At 42.7% G+C, this 18,849-nt stretch overlaps 1 protein-coding gene across 17 annotated transcripts in view; it reads left to right on the forward strand.

Annotated features, from left to right (window-relative positions):
• The window catches only part of HUWE1 (HECT, UBA and WWE domain containing E3 ubiquitin protein ligase 1), a 157,280-nt gene that overhangs the window by 121,499 nt on the left and 16,932 nt on the right, over positions 1-18,849 (forward strand). For 13 of the 17 annotated variants that reach the window (XM_070365662.1, XM_070365670.1, XM_070365660.1 and 10 more), the window contains 17 exons: positions 133-347; positions 3,388-3,599; positions 4,053-4,235; positions 7,074-7,246; positions 7,599-7,747; positions 8,501-8,576; positions 9,405-9,503; positions 10,092-10,225; positions 10,412-10,580; positions 11,879-12,107; positions 12,972-13,150; positions 13,413-13,502; positions 13,663-13,817; positions 14,918-14,963; positions 16,450-16,737; positions 17,870-18,125; positions 18,323-18,453. In XM_070365662.1, the coding sequence (XP_070221763.1) occupies positions 133-347; positions 3,388-3,599; positions 4,053-4,235; positions 7,074-7,246; positions 7,599-7,747; positions 8,501-8,576; positions 9,405-9,503; positions 10,092-10,225; positions 10,412-10,580; positions 11,879-12,107; positions 12,972-13,150; positions 13,413-13,502; positions 13,663-13,817; positions 14,918-14,963; positions 16,450-16,737; positions 17,870-18,125; positions 18,323-18,453 (2,784 nt within the window). The remainder of the gene's footprint in view (positions 1-132; positions 348-3,387; positions 3,600-4,052; positions 4,236-7,073; positions 7,247-7,598; positions 7,748-8,500; positions 8,577-9,404; positions 9,504-10,091; positions 10,226-10,411; positions 10,581-11,878; positions 12,108-12,971; positions 13,151-13,412; positions 13,503-13,662; positions 13,818-14,917; positions 14,964-16,449; positions 16,738-17,869; positions 18,126-18,322; positions 18,454-18,849) is intronic. The other 4 variants (XM_070365675.1, XM_070365677.1, XM_070365672.1 and 1 more) reach the window with 3 other exon arrangements.

Here is an 18,849-nt window from a genome sequence, read left to right on the forward strand (position 1 = left end):
TCCTTCTACTGCAGTAGGAGGAGGGTGTTCAATTTGCACTAGTAGCCTGAAGTGATATCCTTTCCCCCGAAGACTTGATTTTGCCAATATTCCTGTGTGGAATTGAACCAGTGTTTGGCTCTTTTTCAACAGTGTCAACTCCGGAGGAGTCTCGGGATGGGAAGAAAGATAAAGAAGGGGACCGGGCCTCTGAGGAAGGCAAGCAGAAAGGCAAGGGCAGCAAACCTTTAATGCCCACCTCCACTATTCTTCGGCTTCTGGCAGAGTTGGTGAGATCCTATGTTGGTATTGCTACCCTGATTGCCAACTACAGCTACACTGTGGGCCAGTCTGAGCTGATCAAAGAGGTAATATTTCTAATTTTTGCTTAATATTTGATACTTGCATCATTTGGATACCTGCTATGTCTTGGATACTTTGCTAGGAACCCATGCATGCTAGCCCAATGCTGAGAGGCAGAGGCCTCTTAAGACACGTTAATGAGCTCACCTTTTTTTTCCATGATTTGGAGCCATCAGGCTCACTTGCCAAGGAATGAGCTGATTACAGTTTATTACTTGTTTTGTAGACAATCACTTGGTCTGCATTAGTAGAGACTGCAAAAGGCAAGGTTGTAGTCAGACCAGTCAGGACTGCTAATATAGTCATCTAGGGTAATATAGGATCTTGATGAAATTAGAGGGGGAAATGAATGAGTTGAAGAGAGATTTTAACAGTAGAAATGGATGAGATTGGATTTGGAGGGTAAAGGTGAAATCAAGAACTCAAGAGATGTTTCTTGTTTTATGTTTTTTTATCTTTCATTAGAAGAGGAAATGGTTCAAAGAGAAAATGTGGAATATGAGAGGTATCTGTGGGTCACCTACGTAAAGGTATCTAGGAGACAGGAGAATAAATGAAATACACAATATTGGTGTTTATCTTCCAGATGTATTCACACCTGAGCAAAGACACCTGATGTGGTAACAGTATTGGTAATAAATAGAATATAAAAGCCTAAATGTTCATCAGTAGAGCATGGGAAAGAATGAAGTCATATTTTATATGTCCTGATACAGAATTATCTTCAGGTTGTATTTTTCAAGTGAAAGGGCACTTTAAGAAACCATATCATGTTCCCATATATGTAAGAGGGGTGCCCAAGGAGGGTTTTTCACAAAGGAGACCTTATTTTGGCAGTCACATAGTTATTTTATGGTTAGTAAGCAGTAAAGGGTGTGAGTAGAACAAAGGCAATCATGTTGCAGACAAAGAATCTGAAAGTAGCTGCCATTTTTAAGCTATTTTTATCTTAATCCAAGCTTTAAAATACATACAAAAATACACAACTCCTAAGTGATTCACCAATTAATTTTTCTTGGATGACTACCACTCAAATAAAACATTAGAACCCCCACAAAAGCTACCCCATGCACATCTTTGCACATCTCCCCTTCTCCTTTGAACTTCCATAAACTCAACATTATTTTACATTCATAAATTGACTTTGTACTTTATATAAGTGGAATCTTATAGTATGTCCTCCTATATCTGGCTTCTGTTGCTTAACATGTTTGCAAGATTCATCTTTATGTGTAGTTGTAGTTTATTTTCATTGCTGTATAGAATTTCATTATATGAATGTAACACAGTCTTCTTATCCATTTTAGCGCTTATAGACATTTGGCTAGTTTTCCTTTTAGAAGTATTAAAAAGTAGTATTGCTATAATCACTCTTATACATGTCTTGGTGAATGTAAGTTCATTGATTTTTGTGTGTGTGTTACATATATAAATTCATACATAAATTCATGTATTTTCTGTTGGATGGTATATGCATAGGAGTGGAATTGCTGGTGGTCTGTTAAGCTTTAGCAACTAGTGTCAAGTTTTCCAGAGCAGTCATGTCAGTCTATATAATTACCAGCACAGCCTATAGGTGTTTGGATTATTTCACCTCCTTGCCAGTACTTGGTATTCCTGTTTTTCATTTTAACTATTCTAATAGGTTCATACTGGTATTGTATTGTGGTTAAAATTTCCTGTCTTTCTTGGCTATATTCTCTTTTGTGAAGTGTCCAAGTCTTATTCTTACTTCTTCTAATTTCTTTATATATTCTGGATATAAGTCCTTTATGGAGTGTGTGTATTAAATATACATTAGACATCTATTTCAAAGCTTATGCCAGTTGTAGTTATAATAATAGCATACTTGTGGAATAAGACATTTAATTGCTAATTTGTGCAATTTAATATGTGTCAAGTGACCTACTTCTGGGTGCTGGATACTCATAGGTGCTTTACAGATACTATTGATAATCCTCCCCTCAGCACTGCAAGGTTGTTAGTATTGCTGTCCTTAAGAGAAAAAAGAGAAGACTCAGAGGGGTCAAAAGCTTGCTCAAGACCACACTGCAGAGTAGCAGGACTAGGATTAGAGCCCAGATCTGTGGTTTCAAATCCATATTCCTTCCACTCAGTCATGAATACATGATTCCACTCAGGAATTGTCATGCAAATTACAAGGCTTTTATTCCAGTTTTTACTGATAATGTTATACTTTTATTCACAATATTGTTTTAACTTTGTGTTTTATTCACTACTGGGGATTTTTTTTATCTCTAGTAGTTCTGTCTTAACCAGGGTCACCCTATCTAATTTCACAGTGCCTAGAATTCTTCAATGCATTTTTTAAATTGAGGTAAAATACACATAAAACTAAGCATTTTAAAGTATACAGTTTTGGGATTTAGTACATTCAGTGTAGTGTAACCATCATTTGTATCTAGTTCCAAAATTGCCAGTATGTTTTGATCCAAAATCTACTTGAATGACAACAGAGCTAAGTTTCTAAGATACAGAATTATCAAGTCAGAAATCATTTTTAGAGGTTGAGGAGTCTGACTTAAATTTTCTCCCCTATTATTGGGCCTTTTTTTGCTATTTTAGGTAACCCTGCATTAAATATTTCTGCATATCCATATCTGTGACTGTGCTGTGTGTTTCTCATCCCCTGCCAATTTTTAGCTCAGGGTCCTGGGCACATTATAGGTTTCAGTACTACTACAATTTATTAGAAACTGTGGAGTAATTGTAGCATTGAATTAGGAATCAAGGCTTGAATCATCACCACTGACTTAAGTTATTTGTGCAAGCCATGTTTCTTTGGGCCTCAGATTGATGAAGATATGTAAACTTCTGAGAAATGAACGGAATTTGGAAGCATAAAACCTATACTTGTTACTCACTTAGCTTGCACCTTTAAGGCTTGTTTTTTCCATGTATAAAGTGGGCCTGATAATCATTAACTGAGTGAGGATCAGTTCTGTGTGCATGCATCTTGTTGATGTGCAAACACTATGGCATAATTATGCTTATGAATAAATGCCATGATTAATGACTTTTCAGGACTGCAGTGTGCTAGCTTTTGTCTTGGACCACCTCCTCCCGCATACCCAGAATGCAGAAGACAAGGACACACCGGCGCTGGCCCGCCTGTTCCTCGCAAGCCTGGCTGCCTCAGGGAGTGGCACAGATGCCCAGGTGGCCCTTGTGAATGAAGTAAAAGCAGCCCTGGGAAGGGCACTGGCTATGGCTGAGAGTACAGAGAAACATGCCAGGTAAAATCCATGCCTGACTTAGTGCTGATAAGCAATAGCACCCCCTAACTCCATTCTTGGCCCATGGAATTCCTTGCATTTGAACAAGAGTTCTGGTCATACTGGCACTGTACATTCTCTGGTTCTCAGATAGTTCTAGTGCTTCAAAATACCCAAAGGACTAATGATACTTGGAGAAAGTAGGTAAATGACTTAGAGGGAAAAAAGGGATGTTTCCTTATATTACTAGGGTCTTCAAGCAAAAAGTGGAGGAGGTTATTCAACTTTACTTTTTTAAATTATGTTTGAAGAAAATGAAGAATGCCTCCACCCAGGGAGTGAGTTCTTACCTGATTAGATGTTACTTCCAGACGGAAGCACAAAGGGAAGAGGGTTATCTGAAGCAAGTTAGTGAAGACTTGGCCTAAGAATGGGCTGTGTTCACATGAAAGAGATGTCAAACTTCTCTCCCAGACTTCAGGCAGTGATGTGTATCATCAGTACTATCATGGAGTCCTGCCCCTCCACCTCCAGTTTCTACAGCAGTGCAACAGCCAAGACCCAACACAACGGCATGAACAACATCATTCGACTCTTCCTGAAGAAGGGACTGGTTAATGACCTGGCCAGAGTGCCTCACAGCCTGGACCTGTCCAGGTAAAATTATTCCTGAGCTCCAGCCCCAGACTTTTGCTCTCTCTTTAATCATGCTGCATACTTCTCCATTTGCCTAGTGTTTCATGTATCCTTGTCAGATAAGTAGTTAGCCAGTATGATAGGGAAAGTTTGGGTGTAGATGGAAACCCGAGTTCTCGGTATCGTTGCTTTTAATTTTAAGCAAGGCACTTTCCTGGGGCGGGGTGGGGGGGCCTTCATTCTCTCATCTGCTGCAAACTCAAGAGTTGGACTGGATCAGTAATGTTTTTTCCAAGCTGCTCCCCCTCTTAATTATTAATTATGGACCTTGTATTACATCTGGTTATGTCCTGAGTCTCTGTTATACTAACATGGTTCCTTAATTTTTTTTTTAATTTTCATTTTATTGTTGTTGTTCATGAATTAATTTGTTGAAGTGACCAGACCGGGCAGAATATTTTTCCTAGGTTTGGTTCACTTGGTTATATGCATTATTGTTTAACTTGTTCCCTTTATTCCTGTTTGCTATAAATTTGGAGGTAGAGACTTAGTGAAGCAATTTAAACACTATTGGCTAAGTTATATCATAGATGGTGTACATCTCATATTGTATCAGGGGGAGATGCATCTCTTTGAACTGCCATTTAGTCCTGGTAAGATTGACCACTAGGGTAGAGTGATAATCATATTATATTTTTCTCCTTCTTAGTAGAAAAGAAACTGTGTTGTTACTTTGGCACTGTACAAATGTCTAGTTCCCTATTAACCATGTTCCTAGTGAATGGTCTAAACACCAGTTGATAATACTTGCCTGCATCTTTTTCTTAGAGGGTTATCAGTGACACCTTTCTAATTTTCCATCATTCCTTCTGTTATTAGCTGCTATCTTTCTGTGACTATAGCTCCAGTTCAAGCGGGAAAGTTGGTTACCCTATAATACAGTTCCTACTAAAAAGAGAAGGTTAAAAACTTACTTTTTCCCTTCAGTCACCAATCTTGAGAGTAAGTCAAAATGGAATAACCAAAAATGGGTTAAACTCCACCTCAAATATAAGCTCTGGCTTTCTATTTTCTAAGTAGTCGTATGGACTCATGAATTTTCCTTGATTTTTAAAATTTGATTGAATTATTTACTACTATATATATATTACTATATATATACTATATATTACTATATCACTACAGTTATCCTTTGCATGTTCATCCTTCATGCTCTTTTTAATTACATCTTTGAGCTTGTGGGACCTCTTCAAGCTGGCTTCTCTGTCCTTTTGATAAAACCTCATCAACTTTTTAAAATATTTAAAACTATGAACTCAAAGTAGTGTAATGAGCACTGTATGCCTCACCTAGATTAACCAGTGGTTAGCATTCTGAACTGTCTGCTTTATTCCTCCCTCCCCTCCTCTCCATGAGCCAAATCATTTAAAGTTTTTTATAAACATGACAGTTAACCTGAATACTTGAGCGTGTGTCTCCTAAGAGCAAAGATTCCCTTACATAGCTAAAATACCATCATTACCTCTAAGAAATTTACCATTAATATAATGATACTATATACTTCATACTAATATATACCCAATTATTTCAAGAATGTTTTTCTCTTTATAGCCTGGGGGAGAGTGTGTTGATCAAGGATCCAGTAAGCATCACTCATTGCATTTGATTGTCATGTATCTCTTATTTTTTGTGACATTTGACTGTTTTTAAGAGTCCAGAATGTCAGATGTCTTATAGAACATCCCATAATCTAGATTTGCCTAATTGTTTCTTCATGGTTAGATTCAGGGTAAACTCTTTTGGCAAGAATACTACATAGGTGGTGTTTGCGTTTCTCAGTGCTTCACATCAGGAGACACACAATGCCAATTTGTCCCATTATTGGGTGATGCTAAGTTTGATCACATAGTTAATGGTTAGAGTTCCCCTTTGTAATAACAAGGCTTCCTTGGTGGCTCAGATGGTAAAGAATCTGCCTGCAATGCAGGAGACCTGGTTTCAATCCCTGGGTCAGAAAGATCCCCTAGAAAAGGGAATGGCTATCCATTCCAGTTCTTGTCTGGAGAATTCCATGGACTGAGAAGCCTCGTGGGGTATATATAGTCCATGGGGTCTCAAAGAGTTGGACACAACTGAGCAACTAACATACTTTAAATTAACAGGTCATCTGTGAGGTGATGGCTTTGAGTTCATGTGAATATCCTGTGCCCTGAAGATTTTTTTAATTCAGTAGTTTTAGCATTCATTCGGAGAAGGCAATGGCACCCCACTCCAGTACTCTTGCCTGGAAAATCCCATGGATGGAAGAGCCTGGTAGGCTGCAGTCCATGGGGTCGCTGAGGGTCAGACACGACTGAGCGACTTCACTTTGTTTTCACTTTCATGCATTGGAGAAGGAAATGGCAACCCACTCCAGTGTTCTTGCCTGGAGAATCCCAGGGACAGGGGAGCCTGGTGGGCTGCTCTCTATAGGGTTGCACAGAGTCGGACACGATGGACGTGACTTAGCAGCAGCAGCATTCATTAGTGATCTTTGCCTAGATCACTTAACATTGTTGGTTGCAAAGTAACAGTTTCCTGATTTTCTTGTTCCTGTTTATTAGGTAGCATTCTTATAGTGTATAATCCATTACCATCTTTATTTTTGTTTGATGCTCAGATTTGGCCTGTGGTAATGACTCCATTAATTTTTTAAAGCCTACTTGATTTTGAAGGCCATTTGGCACAACAAGTTGTCTCAGGCTCACCTTGAACTTTCCATGCTCCATTCCTGGAATCAGTTGTTACTCTGATGAACCTCCATTCCTTTTAGTGTGGATTTCTGTGCTCAGTTCATCTCTGTATCTTCCTTTATCTCAGTCCCAACATGGCCAACACTGTCAATGCTGCTCTGAAGCCTTTGGAAACACTTTCCCGGATTGTGAACCAGCCCAGTAGCCTTTTTGGCAGTAAGAGTGCTTCTAGCAAGAGCAAGTCTGAGCAGGATGCCCAAGGAGCTGCTCAGGACTCTAATAGCAACCAACAGGACCCAGGTAGGGAATCAGAGCCAATGGACTGGAGAGCTGGCCGGGTGGTCATAGTTATTTTATGGGCATGACATCACAGCTGTTCTGGCTTGGTATTGTTTCCCTGGGAACTTGCTGGCCTTCCACAGATCTGTCATAGTAGTGTGGGAATCTGCCCCACAAAGAATTCCTTAAAATTGCAGCCTTGTTTGGCTATCCTCACACGTAGCCTTGTCTTTTCCTTTGTCACCCATTCATTTATTCTCTGAGAACTTGTAAATTTGCCCAGGGAAGGGACTTTATTGTTTTCATGCTTTCCTCATGGTGCCCCGCACATAGGCACTCTTTGATTATTTTGCTGGTTGGTTGACTGTTTCAGGCGAGCCTGGGGAAACAGAAGTGCAGGAGGAGGATCATGATGTCACTCAGACAGAGGTGGCAGATGGGGATATCATGGATGGGGAGGCTGAAACCGACTCAGTGGTGATTGCTGGGCAGCCTGAGGTGCTCAGTTCACAAGAGATGCAGGTAGGGAGGCAGATCACCCAGCATATACCCCTATTGTGGCGCTAAACCAAACCCCCAACGGTGTGGGTGGGTGAGTACTTTAGACCCTTGCCATTAGCTGTCTGTTTTCCAGAGGAGCACAGATAATATGCTTCGTAGATGCTCAGTAAATGTGTTTGAATCGTATTAAATGAGGGGTGGGTACAGGGCCAGGATGCCATATTATGAAATGGAATTGATCTCAATAAGAAAACAGGCACAGATGAAATGTTGACACAGAAAGCTTGCCTGAGCCCTTTGGGCCCAGGATCTTTGATTTACCTGGCTCTGGTCATTAATGGATGCTCCTTAATAACACTGTTGTGCCTATAGCACCAGCTCGCACTGGAGCATTCAAATGGCAGTCTTCTAAAGACCCTATAGAAAGCATTGTAATTTCTGGAGCTGGTGGCAGTGGCAAGAAATGAGGCCTACAGTCCTGAGCTGCTGGCTCTAAGGAGATCTGCATGTATTCCTGCATTCCTAAAGAGTATAAAGACTTAATCTGGTCTCAGATAACTGGGATGGACCCATTTGAAAGACAGTCTTGAGTGTGGATTGGCAGCACATGGTAGTTTCTGTGCTCTTAGCACCAAGTGTGTGGTGCTTATGTAACATCCTCTGTCATATATTATCCTAGAAATATATGCTCCCTTGCTGGCTTTTTTTAGGGTTTCAGCACTAGCACAATGATAGACTTGTGTGCATCCATATATATGTTCTATTTCTCTCCAGGTTGAGAATGAGCTGGAGGACCTGATAGATGAGTTGCTTGAGAGGGATGGCGGATCTGGGAACAGTACAATTATAGGTGAGAGCCCCAGAACTGAGTATAGCCTCTTCCTTTGCCTCAGTCTCTCTTGGGAGGACCCTTTTTCTCATCATCTGCTTGCTCAGCTCTGCCTAAGGGCTCATAGCCAGCCTAGATTGCTGCTTGTCTCGATGTTGACAGTCTTACAGATGAGAAATTCACAAGCCGTCTACAGACCTGTGGCTGGTCTGAAGTGTTGCCTGTGTAGGGGAGGTGGAGGGGGTGGCCATCAGTATAGATAATAGATTAGGCACATCAAGAGTGTTTATTCATGGAGGCTTAGAGGAGGCTATAGAGGCTGTAGGATGAGAAAGCGCTTTCCTTTCAGTTCTTCAGTGAATCCAGGGGCTTTCTGCCTCTCAGTCTCAGTAGTGTAAAAAGAGTGAGCATTCCCTAAGGATAGCCCTTTTTACAACTCAGGAAAAATGACAAAGGTACTCTACTATCACCATGCTCCAATGGTATAGGTTACGTGTTTTTATTTTGTTGATGAAGTAAATCAAATGATAAACTGAAGTAGACATGTATTAAATTTGGCAAGGCTTTTTCACACCCATTATCCTCTGTGGTTTCACAGTTAGTGGGATTGGCAGGGCAGATGTGATCATCCCATTTTACAGATGAGGAAACTGAGACTCAGACGGTAAAGTGACTGGCCAAGCTCACCTAGCTAGTCAACAGCAGTGAACCCAGGTCTTCTCCCTCATCCAAAAAAAAAAAAAAAAAAGAATGGATATCTGCTGGGTGTACATAGCTACATTAGATGCACCCAATCTGGAAAGGGAAGTCCTCTGTTGTTCAGTGAAGGCTCTGCTCTGTAACCTTCAGTGAGCAGAAGTGGAGAGGATGAATCACAAGAGGACGTGCTGATGGATGAAGCTCCTTCCAACCTCAGCCAAGCTTCCACCTTGCAGGCCAACCGAGAAGGTGAGAGTGCTGAGGCCAGAAAGGCCTCCCTTCTTGCCCTGCACGTCTGACAGACACTACACTAGGGTTTTCCTGGAGGCAGCTGCCCACATGTGCAAAATAAGGAAGCATCTGTCTGCATGCGCTGACCTACACCATCCACTTTTATCCTCATCCAGTTTTTCGAGTAACATGTTACTACTGCTTGCCCAAAAGTCTGTCACTTCTTACTTGGTTCACTTTCTTCTCACCCACCTGCTATCATCGCTCCAGATTCCCTTTTACCAATAGGATGCAGTCAGTAGCAAAGTAGGGCTGGAAAGGCAAGAGGGCACCAATAGACTTGGCCAAGTCCTAGACCATGGCTCCTCAAGCACCACCCTATAGCCAGCCTCCACATTCAGCCACGTGGCTCAGCATATTGATGCACTGATTGGCACTCTTAGGAAACCGGGGCTGGCTCAGTAAGTCTGTAAATCACCCTAGATCTGGTTCTTCCTCTCCTAGAGTTAAATACCCCATCACCTTCCCACTCAATCTGCTGGCCTGCACAGTAGCCTGTTTTCTAGCTACTCAGTATAGTCCTCCAATGTGCTCCCTTTGTTTTAGATTCCATGAATATCCTGGACCCTGAGGATGAGGAGGAGCACACTCAGGAAGAGGACAGCAGTGGCAGTAACGAGGATGAGGATGATAGTCAGGATGAAGAGGAGGAGGAGGAGGAAGATGAGGAAGATGATCAGGTGAGGGGGGACTGTGTTTGGGTTGGTTCAGACAACCTCTTCCATGGGAACACAGAGCTGGAGAAAACCAACAGTCCGGGTTGCTAGCCTCAGCACCTCCCTCCCTCATGTGCAAATGTGGCCATGACACCAGACTTCAGAAATCCTTACCTCCAGCAATTCTCCATCTCCTATTTTCCCCTTAAGGAGGATGATGAAGGTGAAGAGGGAGATGAAGACGATGACGACGATGGCTCTGAAATGGAATTGGATGAGGATTACCCTGATATGAACGCTTCTCCCTTGGTCCGATTTGAGCGCTTTGACCGGGAGGATGATCTCATCATTGAGTTTGACAACATGTTCTCCAGTGCTAGTAAGATACAGGGGCTCAGCTGGGTTTTATCTCTTGATTCTTATACCCTGAACCAGAGCAGCTCTCAATCTGATACAGAAAGCACTTCTTTTCTTAGCTGATTTCCTGGGGCAAGGGATATCTGAATCAATCTCTCTCAATAAGTGTATACCTAGAAGAAGAAATTATGAGAGGCTGCTTTTGTTCTCGCCACCTCAGTAAATGGCAGCCAGTTTAGAGCCTGAACAACTTGATGAATTGCTTGAATTAACAAAAAAAAGAAAGACCAAGGCTGACTGCATCAGGCACTCATGTGCACACTACAGTGATAGGGCAATAACTAATCCTTATGTCTGTAACACTGGATCTTGAGAGTTTGGATGGACACCTTTGAGCTTGGCATAGGGGAGTAGATTTTGAACACATTCACTCTGTTCATCAAGGATGCATCTTTTCAGAGGAGAGAGTGAATCTCTTCCCTCCCTCCTCCCCCATCAACATCAAAGTTCCCTTTTAGCATCAAGTTCTTAAACTGTCTTGAGAAGGCAGGTCTTTACTCCCAAATCACAAGCACAATATAGCAGAAAACACTGAACTGTTCTGGTCTGTTGTCTTGGCCAAGTAGTCTCTTACCTCTTTGAGCCTCAGTTTGTCACCTGTAAATGAAAAATGTGGAAAAAATGGGGTGGATTACATAATTTTCAAGATACTTTCTATTCTGTGGTTTTCTTTGCATTTTTGTGATTTCCATCAGTCATTCTTATAAGTTGAGCCTTTGTCCATTCAGCAAATTGAACAAATATGTGAGGAGTGCCTACTGTGTTTTAGATACTAGGGATATAGCAATAAAAAAGAAGAGAGTCCTTTTCCCTCATAGAAGCTTATGGTCTATTAAGAATTATGAGTAAGCCGGCATTACATTGCAATATGGTAAGAAAGCACAGAGTAAAGGCCCATCTGTAGAATCAGAAGTAATTTCTAGGCCAAGAACAACAAAACAGGTGAAAAGTGGGGAGAGGTGTTGTCAAGGCGGAGAGAACAGCATGTTTCTGAGGTTCCAACAAGCATCACTGTGGCTTAGTGTCAAGAATGGATTGGGATAAGGTACTACTTAGGAGACTGTTGCAGTATCTAGGTGAGAGATGGCAGCATAAGCCATGGTAGTATCAGTGATCCTAGAAGAGGTGTGGGAATGAGGGAGAAAGGACAAAGCTCAGGTTTCCGTGTGAGGAAGTAAGGCCCAGGAGACATGGTTCTGCCTGAACAACCATGGAGAAATTTCTTTTTGGCACTGATCCCTTTGCATATTGTCCTTGCAGCAGACATCCCCCCATCCCCAGGAAATATCCCTACCACCCACCCACTGATGGTACGCCATGCAGATCACAGTTCCCTGACACTGGGCAGTGGCTCCTCTACAACACGTCTCACCCAGGGCATTGGGCGCAGTCAAAGGACCCTGAGACAGCTGACAGCCAACACAGGCCATACCATTCACGTTCACTACCCTGGGAATCGCCAGCCCAATCCTCCTCTTATACTCCAGAGGTGAGTTACAAGGAAGATTATTGGGCTCACTGAGCTTTAGCATTGTTTTGATCTGACAGGATAACGTTCTTGTGACAGAACAAATAATGTATTTGCCCTGTTGCTTTGTGGATTATATGTGCAGCCTTTGGGGAAATACCAAATTGTATAACATATTCTTTTGCTTAAGTGTCCTGTGCATAGATTCAGCAGTCATTAAGCATCTCACATGATAAGCTTAAACTTTTGCTAAGATACAGTCAGGAGAGGATCCCTGCCCTTGGGCTTAGTTTCTCGCACTAGGGAGAAACAATTTTTAGAGATGAAAGGAAGAAGTATAGATGTCATAATGGTCAATGTACAATAGTAGTGGGTGTACAAGAGAGATATTATACCCTAACCCATGCTGTGCCATACCGTGCTAAGTCGCTTCAGTCATGTCTGCTCTGTGTGACCCTATGGACTGTAGCCCACCAGGCTCCTCTGTCCATGAGATTCTCTAGGCAAGAACACTGGAGTGGGTTGCCATGCCCTCTTCCAGGGGATCTTCCTGACCCAGGGATTGAACCCACATCTCTTAAGTCTCCTGCACTGGCAGACAGGTTCCTTACCACTAGCGCCACCTGGGGAGCCCTACCCTAACACAGTGCCTGATATCAGTGATGCTCACTCTGTTCCAGGAACTATGGAGTAATATGCAATTTCAACCAAAAAAAAGTTGGCAGACTGATCGAGTAGTTAGAAAAGTAAGACTTACATGCAATATGATCAGGTCCATAATAATGTTATGCATTTCCTAGAGGATACAGAAAGGATCTCACAATAACAGGTTGCAGGGCCCCTATGGATATACAGTGACCATGACACCCCACCATCACCCTACAGGTTGCTTGGTCCCTCTGCTGCTGCTGACATCCTTCAGCTGAGCAGCAGCCTTCCCCTACAAAGCCGAGGCCGAGCCCGCCTCCTAGTGGGCAACGATGACGTCCACATCATCGCCCGGTCTGATGATGAACTACTGGATGACTTTTTCCATGATCAGAGCACAGCTACCAGCCAAGCAGGCAAGTTTATGTGGTGGAAAAAGGGTAACGTTTGTCTGGTTCTTTTTCCATGCTGAGGAAACACAGAATAGTATCCACCCTGCTTGGAGAAACCCCATTTTACAGGAACCAGAACAACTCGGTGATTTAGCCAAAGACGTTAGTACCTGTGATGTGCCAAACCTTATGGTAGACATTGGGTCCTGTTAGGGAAATGCTGCAATTTTTGGATCAGTTGATGCATGACAAGGCTAAGGTCTCACTCTCCTTGGTTTCTCTACAGGGACCCTATCCAGTATCCCTACAGCCCTGACTCGCTGGACAGAGGAATGCAAAGTTCTTGATGCTGAGAGCATGCATGACTGTGTTTCAGGTGTGTAGCAGCTTGGTGATAAGGGCAGTAGTGAATCTTCAAGGGCTGAGACACTGCATGGAAAATTGTTTTCCTCGTTTTCTGTGACCACAAGCTCTGCCTTTTGGCTTTCTCCCTACCTCCCCTGAGCAACCTCTCATCTTTTGCTTCTTTGGTCCAGTTGTTAAAGTGCCCATTGTCAATCATCTGGAATTCCTGAGGGATGAGGAGCTGGAAGAAAGGAGGGAGAAAAGGAGGAAACAACTAGCTGAGGAAGAAACAAAGATAACCGACAAAGGCAAAGAAGATAAGGAGAACAGGGATCAGAGTGCACAGGTGATTCCCATGAGCTGGGAGGATTCATCTTTGGCTATGTCTGCTTTAACTTCCCTGCAGTTTCAGCATACATATGGCTGGCCCCAAGAGTCATTAAAGATTCTAAGACGTTCACATTGAACCTGAGAAATAATCCACTCCAAATTCACTGTACACACATATGGCTTCTAGGGGAAAAACCAAAGCCAGAGCTCCTAACATAGCAGTTACACTGTATAGTCTCTACTTTCAGTGACTTACGGTTAGACAAGAAGAATGAATGACCTTGACTAAGCCCATGCTTTTAATGTTTCAATTCCATTTCAGTGGATTGCCTTTGCAAGCGTCAGGGAAACCGTATTGATAGGATTCCATTCCAACATTTGAACAAGTTGGGCTTAGGCTTCAAATCAGAGAAAATGTTTTATCTTGAACCCCTTCACCACATGGCATTTTCTAGGGCTCAATAAATGAAATCTCTAACATGATTTTGGTTTTTCTGAAAATTTTGGAGCCTTGAATAGTATAACTTTCAAATATATAAAGTAAATGCTGATAGAAATATAAGAAAATAGAAAAACTTGAGTGAAAGATTTTATTATACCTCACTCAACAGTCAGAATATCAGACTTAAAAGGATATTGAAATGTTCAATTATGGTAACGAACTTGATCTAACTGATACCTTTGTAGAGAACTTTGACCTTTTAATAAACAGTAGCATTGCTTCAAACACATTAAAAGGTTTGGGAAATAAGCAGGTATGGTGAATGATTGGGCTTATTTTACACTCCAGGTTTTTCAAAGAAGGGAACTATAGATAGATGAAATTCTTGCTGGTCTCAACAATGTGTGTTCAGATCATGTCCTGTGCCCAAGCCCAGCTCCAACATGGTTTTTATTATCCTTTCCTCTCATTGTTTAGTCAGCTCCCTGACAGTTTCCCCCTTATCCCCAAGCCATCTCAAACATGAGTTTATATTAGAGAAATTCGAGGTCTGTTTTCATGCTACAGTGCTTATCCTCCATCCAGGTCATATGTGGGAGATGGCGACTATTAGAGTTGACCTCTATCTCATGTGCTTGCAAAGTCCCACATTGGTCTGTCCCTTTTCTTTGCAGTGTGCTGCATCTAAGACAAATGACTCCACTGAACAGAACCTCTCAGGTAACTTTCCTTCCCATTTTTCCTTCTTGCTAATTATTGGTTGATTCTTTTTCCTGACCCAAGTAGCTGGCCCAAGTAGACTGAAGATGAACACTGGTGCTCTGTGGGATGAGGTAGTAGATTGTATAGTTTTAGGGTCATACCCCATCTTGGAGATAACTATACAGTCTACTGTCTTTCCCACGGTGGTGCACTTCCCCTTCCACGTACTCTGTTTACAGGTTCTCATTCTGATTATGCTGTACTGCATTCTGGCATGTGTAGTGAGGCTGTGTGTCCTGTCCCTTTTAGTGACCATTGTGGTATGGTGCTTCATGAGAACGCCTGACAGTGGTTCCTAAATGCTAGTCCTTGGTGGAAGTTAACAGAATAAGGGAGCTTTAATGACTTTTTCAGAAAGCTGAATGCGTTCAATTTAAAGAACTGTTATAAATTACAGAGATTATGTATTTCCTACTTCTTTGGTATCACAATATTTTTATTAAATGATATTAATGGATTTTTTTTCTTACTTGGTTAAATTAAAAGTTGGTAACCCTGTGTTAGTCTCTTTTTATTTTTTGTTTTTATATAAATTTCATGGGTCTGTGGAATCTAAAAGTCTAGGAATGTTGCCTTGGGCAGTCTGCTTTGGGGGAGGGTAGCTCTGTGGGCTAAATGGTATTACTACTAAATACTTTTGATTCCTCCTTCTAATGTGCCTAATGTAGCTATTTTGTGACTGTGATTCTAATAACTGGTCTATGTGGTATTATATGTCTCCCCTACCCCTATTTCCTCAGAACTTACTTCTGCTACCCTATACCTTCTGTCTCCTTCGGCACTTGAGTTGGGAAATGATTGTACTAAAGCCTACACAATATTTTTTAAAGCAGTGAAAGAGGGTAGGAGTCCTGGTGCCCTGAATCTGGCAGAAGGTCATTGAAAGGGTCTGTCATCAGGTAAAATGGCCCTTTGCCTGCTGCTGTTGCTAGAGGACTCTGCTCATGCTGGGGTGAGGTAGTAAGTTGTATTGTTGTGGGGTAGGGATTTTAGGCCCCAATTTGAAGATAACTATACAACTTACTACTTTCCCTGGTGTGTAGCACATTCACATTTAGTCTTAACACTGTTGCTTCCATCAGAGTTGTAGATGCTACTTGGATAATTAGGACTGCAAGAAAAAGGAGGTGGAAGGGGACAGGTGATATGTAGTGTGAGGCAAATATTATAAAGTGACTTGAACTCTCCCCCTCCACCCAGGGCACAGAAAGGATTTAATTCTTAGGGTCTGCAAAGACTCAGATCTTTGGTTCTTGGCACTAATGGCACTGTGCCTTAGCCCTCATCCCGAGATACCAGACCAGCCAGGTGCTATTCCTGGGAGCAATTGGTGGTTAAGGGGAATGCTGCATCACTGTCATGCCACATGTGCTGATTTGAGTGGCTCCCCCTGTCCTTGACTGATTGCCCTTTAACAACCTTACTGTCATTCTTTCCGAGAAAGATGGGACTCCTATGCCTGACAGCTACCCAGCAACCCCATCTTCAACTGATGTAGCTACATCTGAGCCCAGGGAGACCCTTGTCACTCTGCAGCCCTCCCAACAGCAACCAACACTCCCAACCCCACCAGCCTTGGGAGAGATTCCTCAAGAGCTGCAGTCCCCAATTGGAGAAGGTGGGAGCTCTACACAGCTATTGATGCCTGTAGAGCCAGAGGAATTGGGTCCCACAAGGCCAAGTGGAGAAGCAGAAACAACTCAGATGGAGCTATCTCCAGCTCCCACTATAAGTAAGTAGAATTTCAGGGTTTGAGGGTAGGGGTAAAACATGAGGGAAGAATGGATATCTTTGTAGTTTCTCTTTACTCTCTTATTTTAGAGAATTTCTAAAGTAGAAGTTCAAGTCCTCATAATTAGGTCTCATAAGGGGGCGGCAGAGGATGGGATGGTTAGATAGCGTCACCAACTCAATGGACATGAGTTTGAGCAACCTCTGAGAGATAGTGAAGGACAGAGGAGCCTGGCACGCTGCAGTCCATGGGGTCTCAAAGAGTTGGATACTACTTAGAGACCAAACAAAAACAAATTGTACATTACCTTTTTAGCTAGAGCTGAGGTTTCTTCTCTGTGTCCTCAAGTGATTATATATACATCTGAGTGCCTTATTGACACCAACAGTTTGAGGTGATTGCTCTGTTCCTGGCTATCATGTGAGGATTAACTTCTTTAAAAAGAAGTAGAAGGTTGTTATCTCCATGAATAAACTGAAACTCAAGAGTGAAACAATTAGCCCAAGGTCACTCAGTAAGTGGTTGAGCTGTGATTAAAATCCAGATCTGTGTAACTCTGAAGCTTGCTTTTCTTCAGCGTTTCTAGGTCTGGCAAGCACGTGACCATACATAAAACAAACAGCTCTCCCATCCTGGCCAACACCATTTATTTCATGGCACTATTTCCCACTGGTTTGAAATGGGGCCTCAAAATTCTTCTCAGCAATGTTCCAACAGGGTAAACAAACCTGTTGCTGTCTATGCTCTTTACTGTACTGCATATGACTTACTTTAGAGAAACCTTTAGGTGTAGGGGTTTTTGCCTTTAAGGACCCTTGCTTGTTTAGATAAGCAGAACCAAAGTGCTTGTGCAAATGATGCCTGTAGGGAATCTGAAAGTGACAAGATCTCTTATCTGGGATGCCTGAGAAGATGTCTCACAGGCATGCTTGGAATATCATAAATGTTCAACAAATGATAGAAAGTGTTTGAGCTAAGTTCTTTAAAGCAAATGAGATTGAGAGGGGAGCATCAGGCCAGCGTCTGAAGTGAGGTTAAACAAGTAAGAAGTCTGATCTGGCTGCTTCTTAATTCAGCCCCCGCCCCGCCCCCCGAAGCAGAGATCTAACCTCTCCATGTGACTTCCTCCTAGCCTCTCTTTCCCCAGAGAGAGCTGAAGATTCTGATGCTCTGACAGCTGTCAGCAGTCAACTGGAAGGCTCTCCCATGGATACTAGCAGCCTGGCTTCCTGTACCCTGGAGGAGGCTGTGGGTGACGCCCCAGCAACTGGCAGTTCTGAGCAGCCCACAGCAGGCAGCTCCACTCCTGGGGATGCCCCACCAGTTGTGACAGAAGTACAAGGCAGGGGTGATGGGTCAGGGGAACCTACCCAGCCCCCTGAGGACAGGTAAGCACTGTGTGAGTGAGAGGAGGGAAGGATGTGTTGGCAGGTATTTCAAGCCACATTCATATTTAGTAACTAATGCCCATGCTTTGAACACTGGGGAAATCAACTTGGCTTCTATGAGAAAAGGGGTACTGTAGGAGTATTTTATAAGTTGGAAAATATGGTTCAGAGAACAACCTGAAAATGATTTCCTTCAGCTCTCCCCCTGCATCCTCTGAGAGTTCTTCCACCAGAGATTCCGCGGTGGCCATTTCTGGAGCAGATTCCCGGGGAATCCTGGAAGAGCCATTGCCTTCAACAAGCAGTGAAGAAGAAGATCCTCTTGCAGGTGAGCTCCATGTGTGCTCAGACCATCTTGGGATTGTTGAGGCTTCTAGTAGCCCTTGGTGTGGAAATGCCCACCAGTCAAACGGTTCCATCCAGATAAAGGGCGGCATATGTGTAGGAGGAGGACCTGCAGTAAGGGGATGCTGATGCTACACAATGGAATGAGCCCAGGCCTTTGGAGTCAAACTGATCTTAGCTCAAATCCCCTCTCTGCCACCTCCTACTTACAGGACCTGGAGCCATTGCTTAACTTCCCTGATCCTCATTGATACTGAAAGGGTGATGATAGCTACATGGTGGGGTTTTGATGAAGGTTAATTGAGAGCACACACACAAGACTTGGCACATAACATCTGTATGTCCTGTGTCCTTGGCATAAAATGAGGACAGAAAGCTC

Source organism: Bos mutus, chromosome X (genome assembly GCF_027580195.1).
Source record: "Bos mutus isolate GX-2022 chromosome X, NWIPB_WYAK_1.1, whole genome shotgun sequence".
NCBI classification, from domain to species: domain Eukaryota; kingdom Metazoa; phylum Chordata; class Mammalia; order Artiodactyla; family Bovidae; genus Bos; species Bos mutus.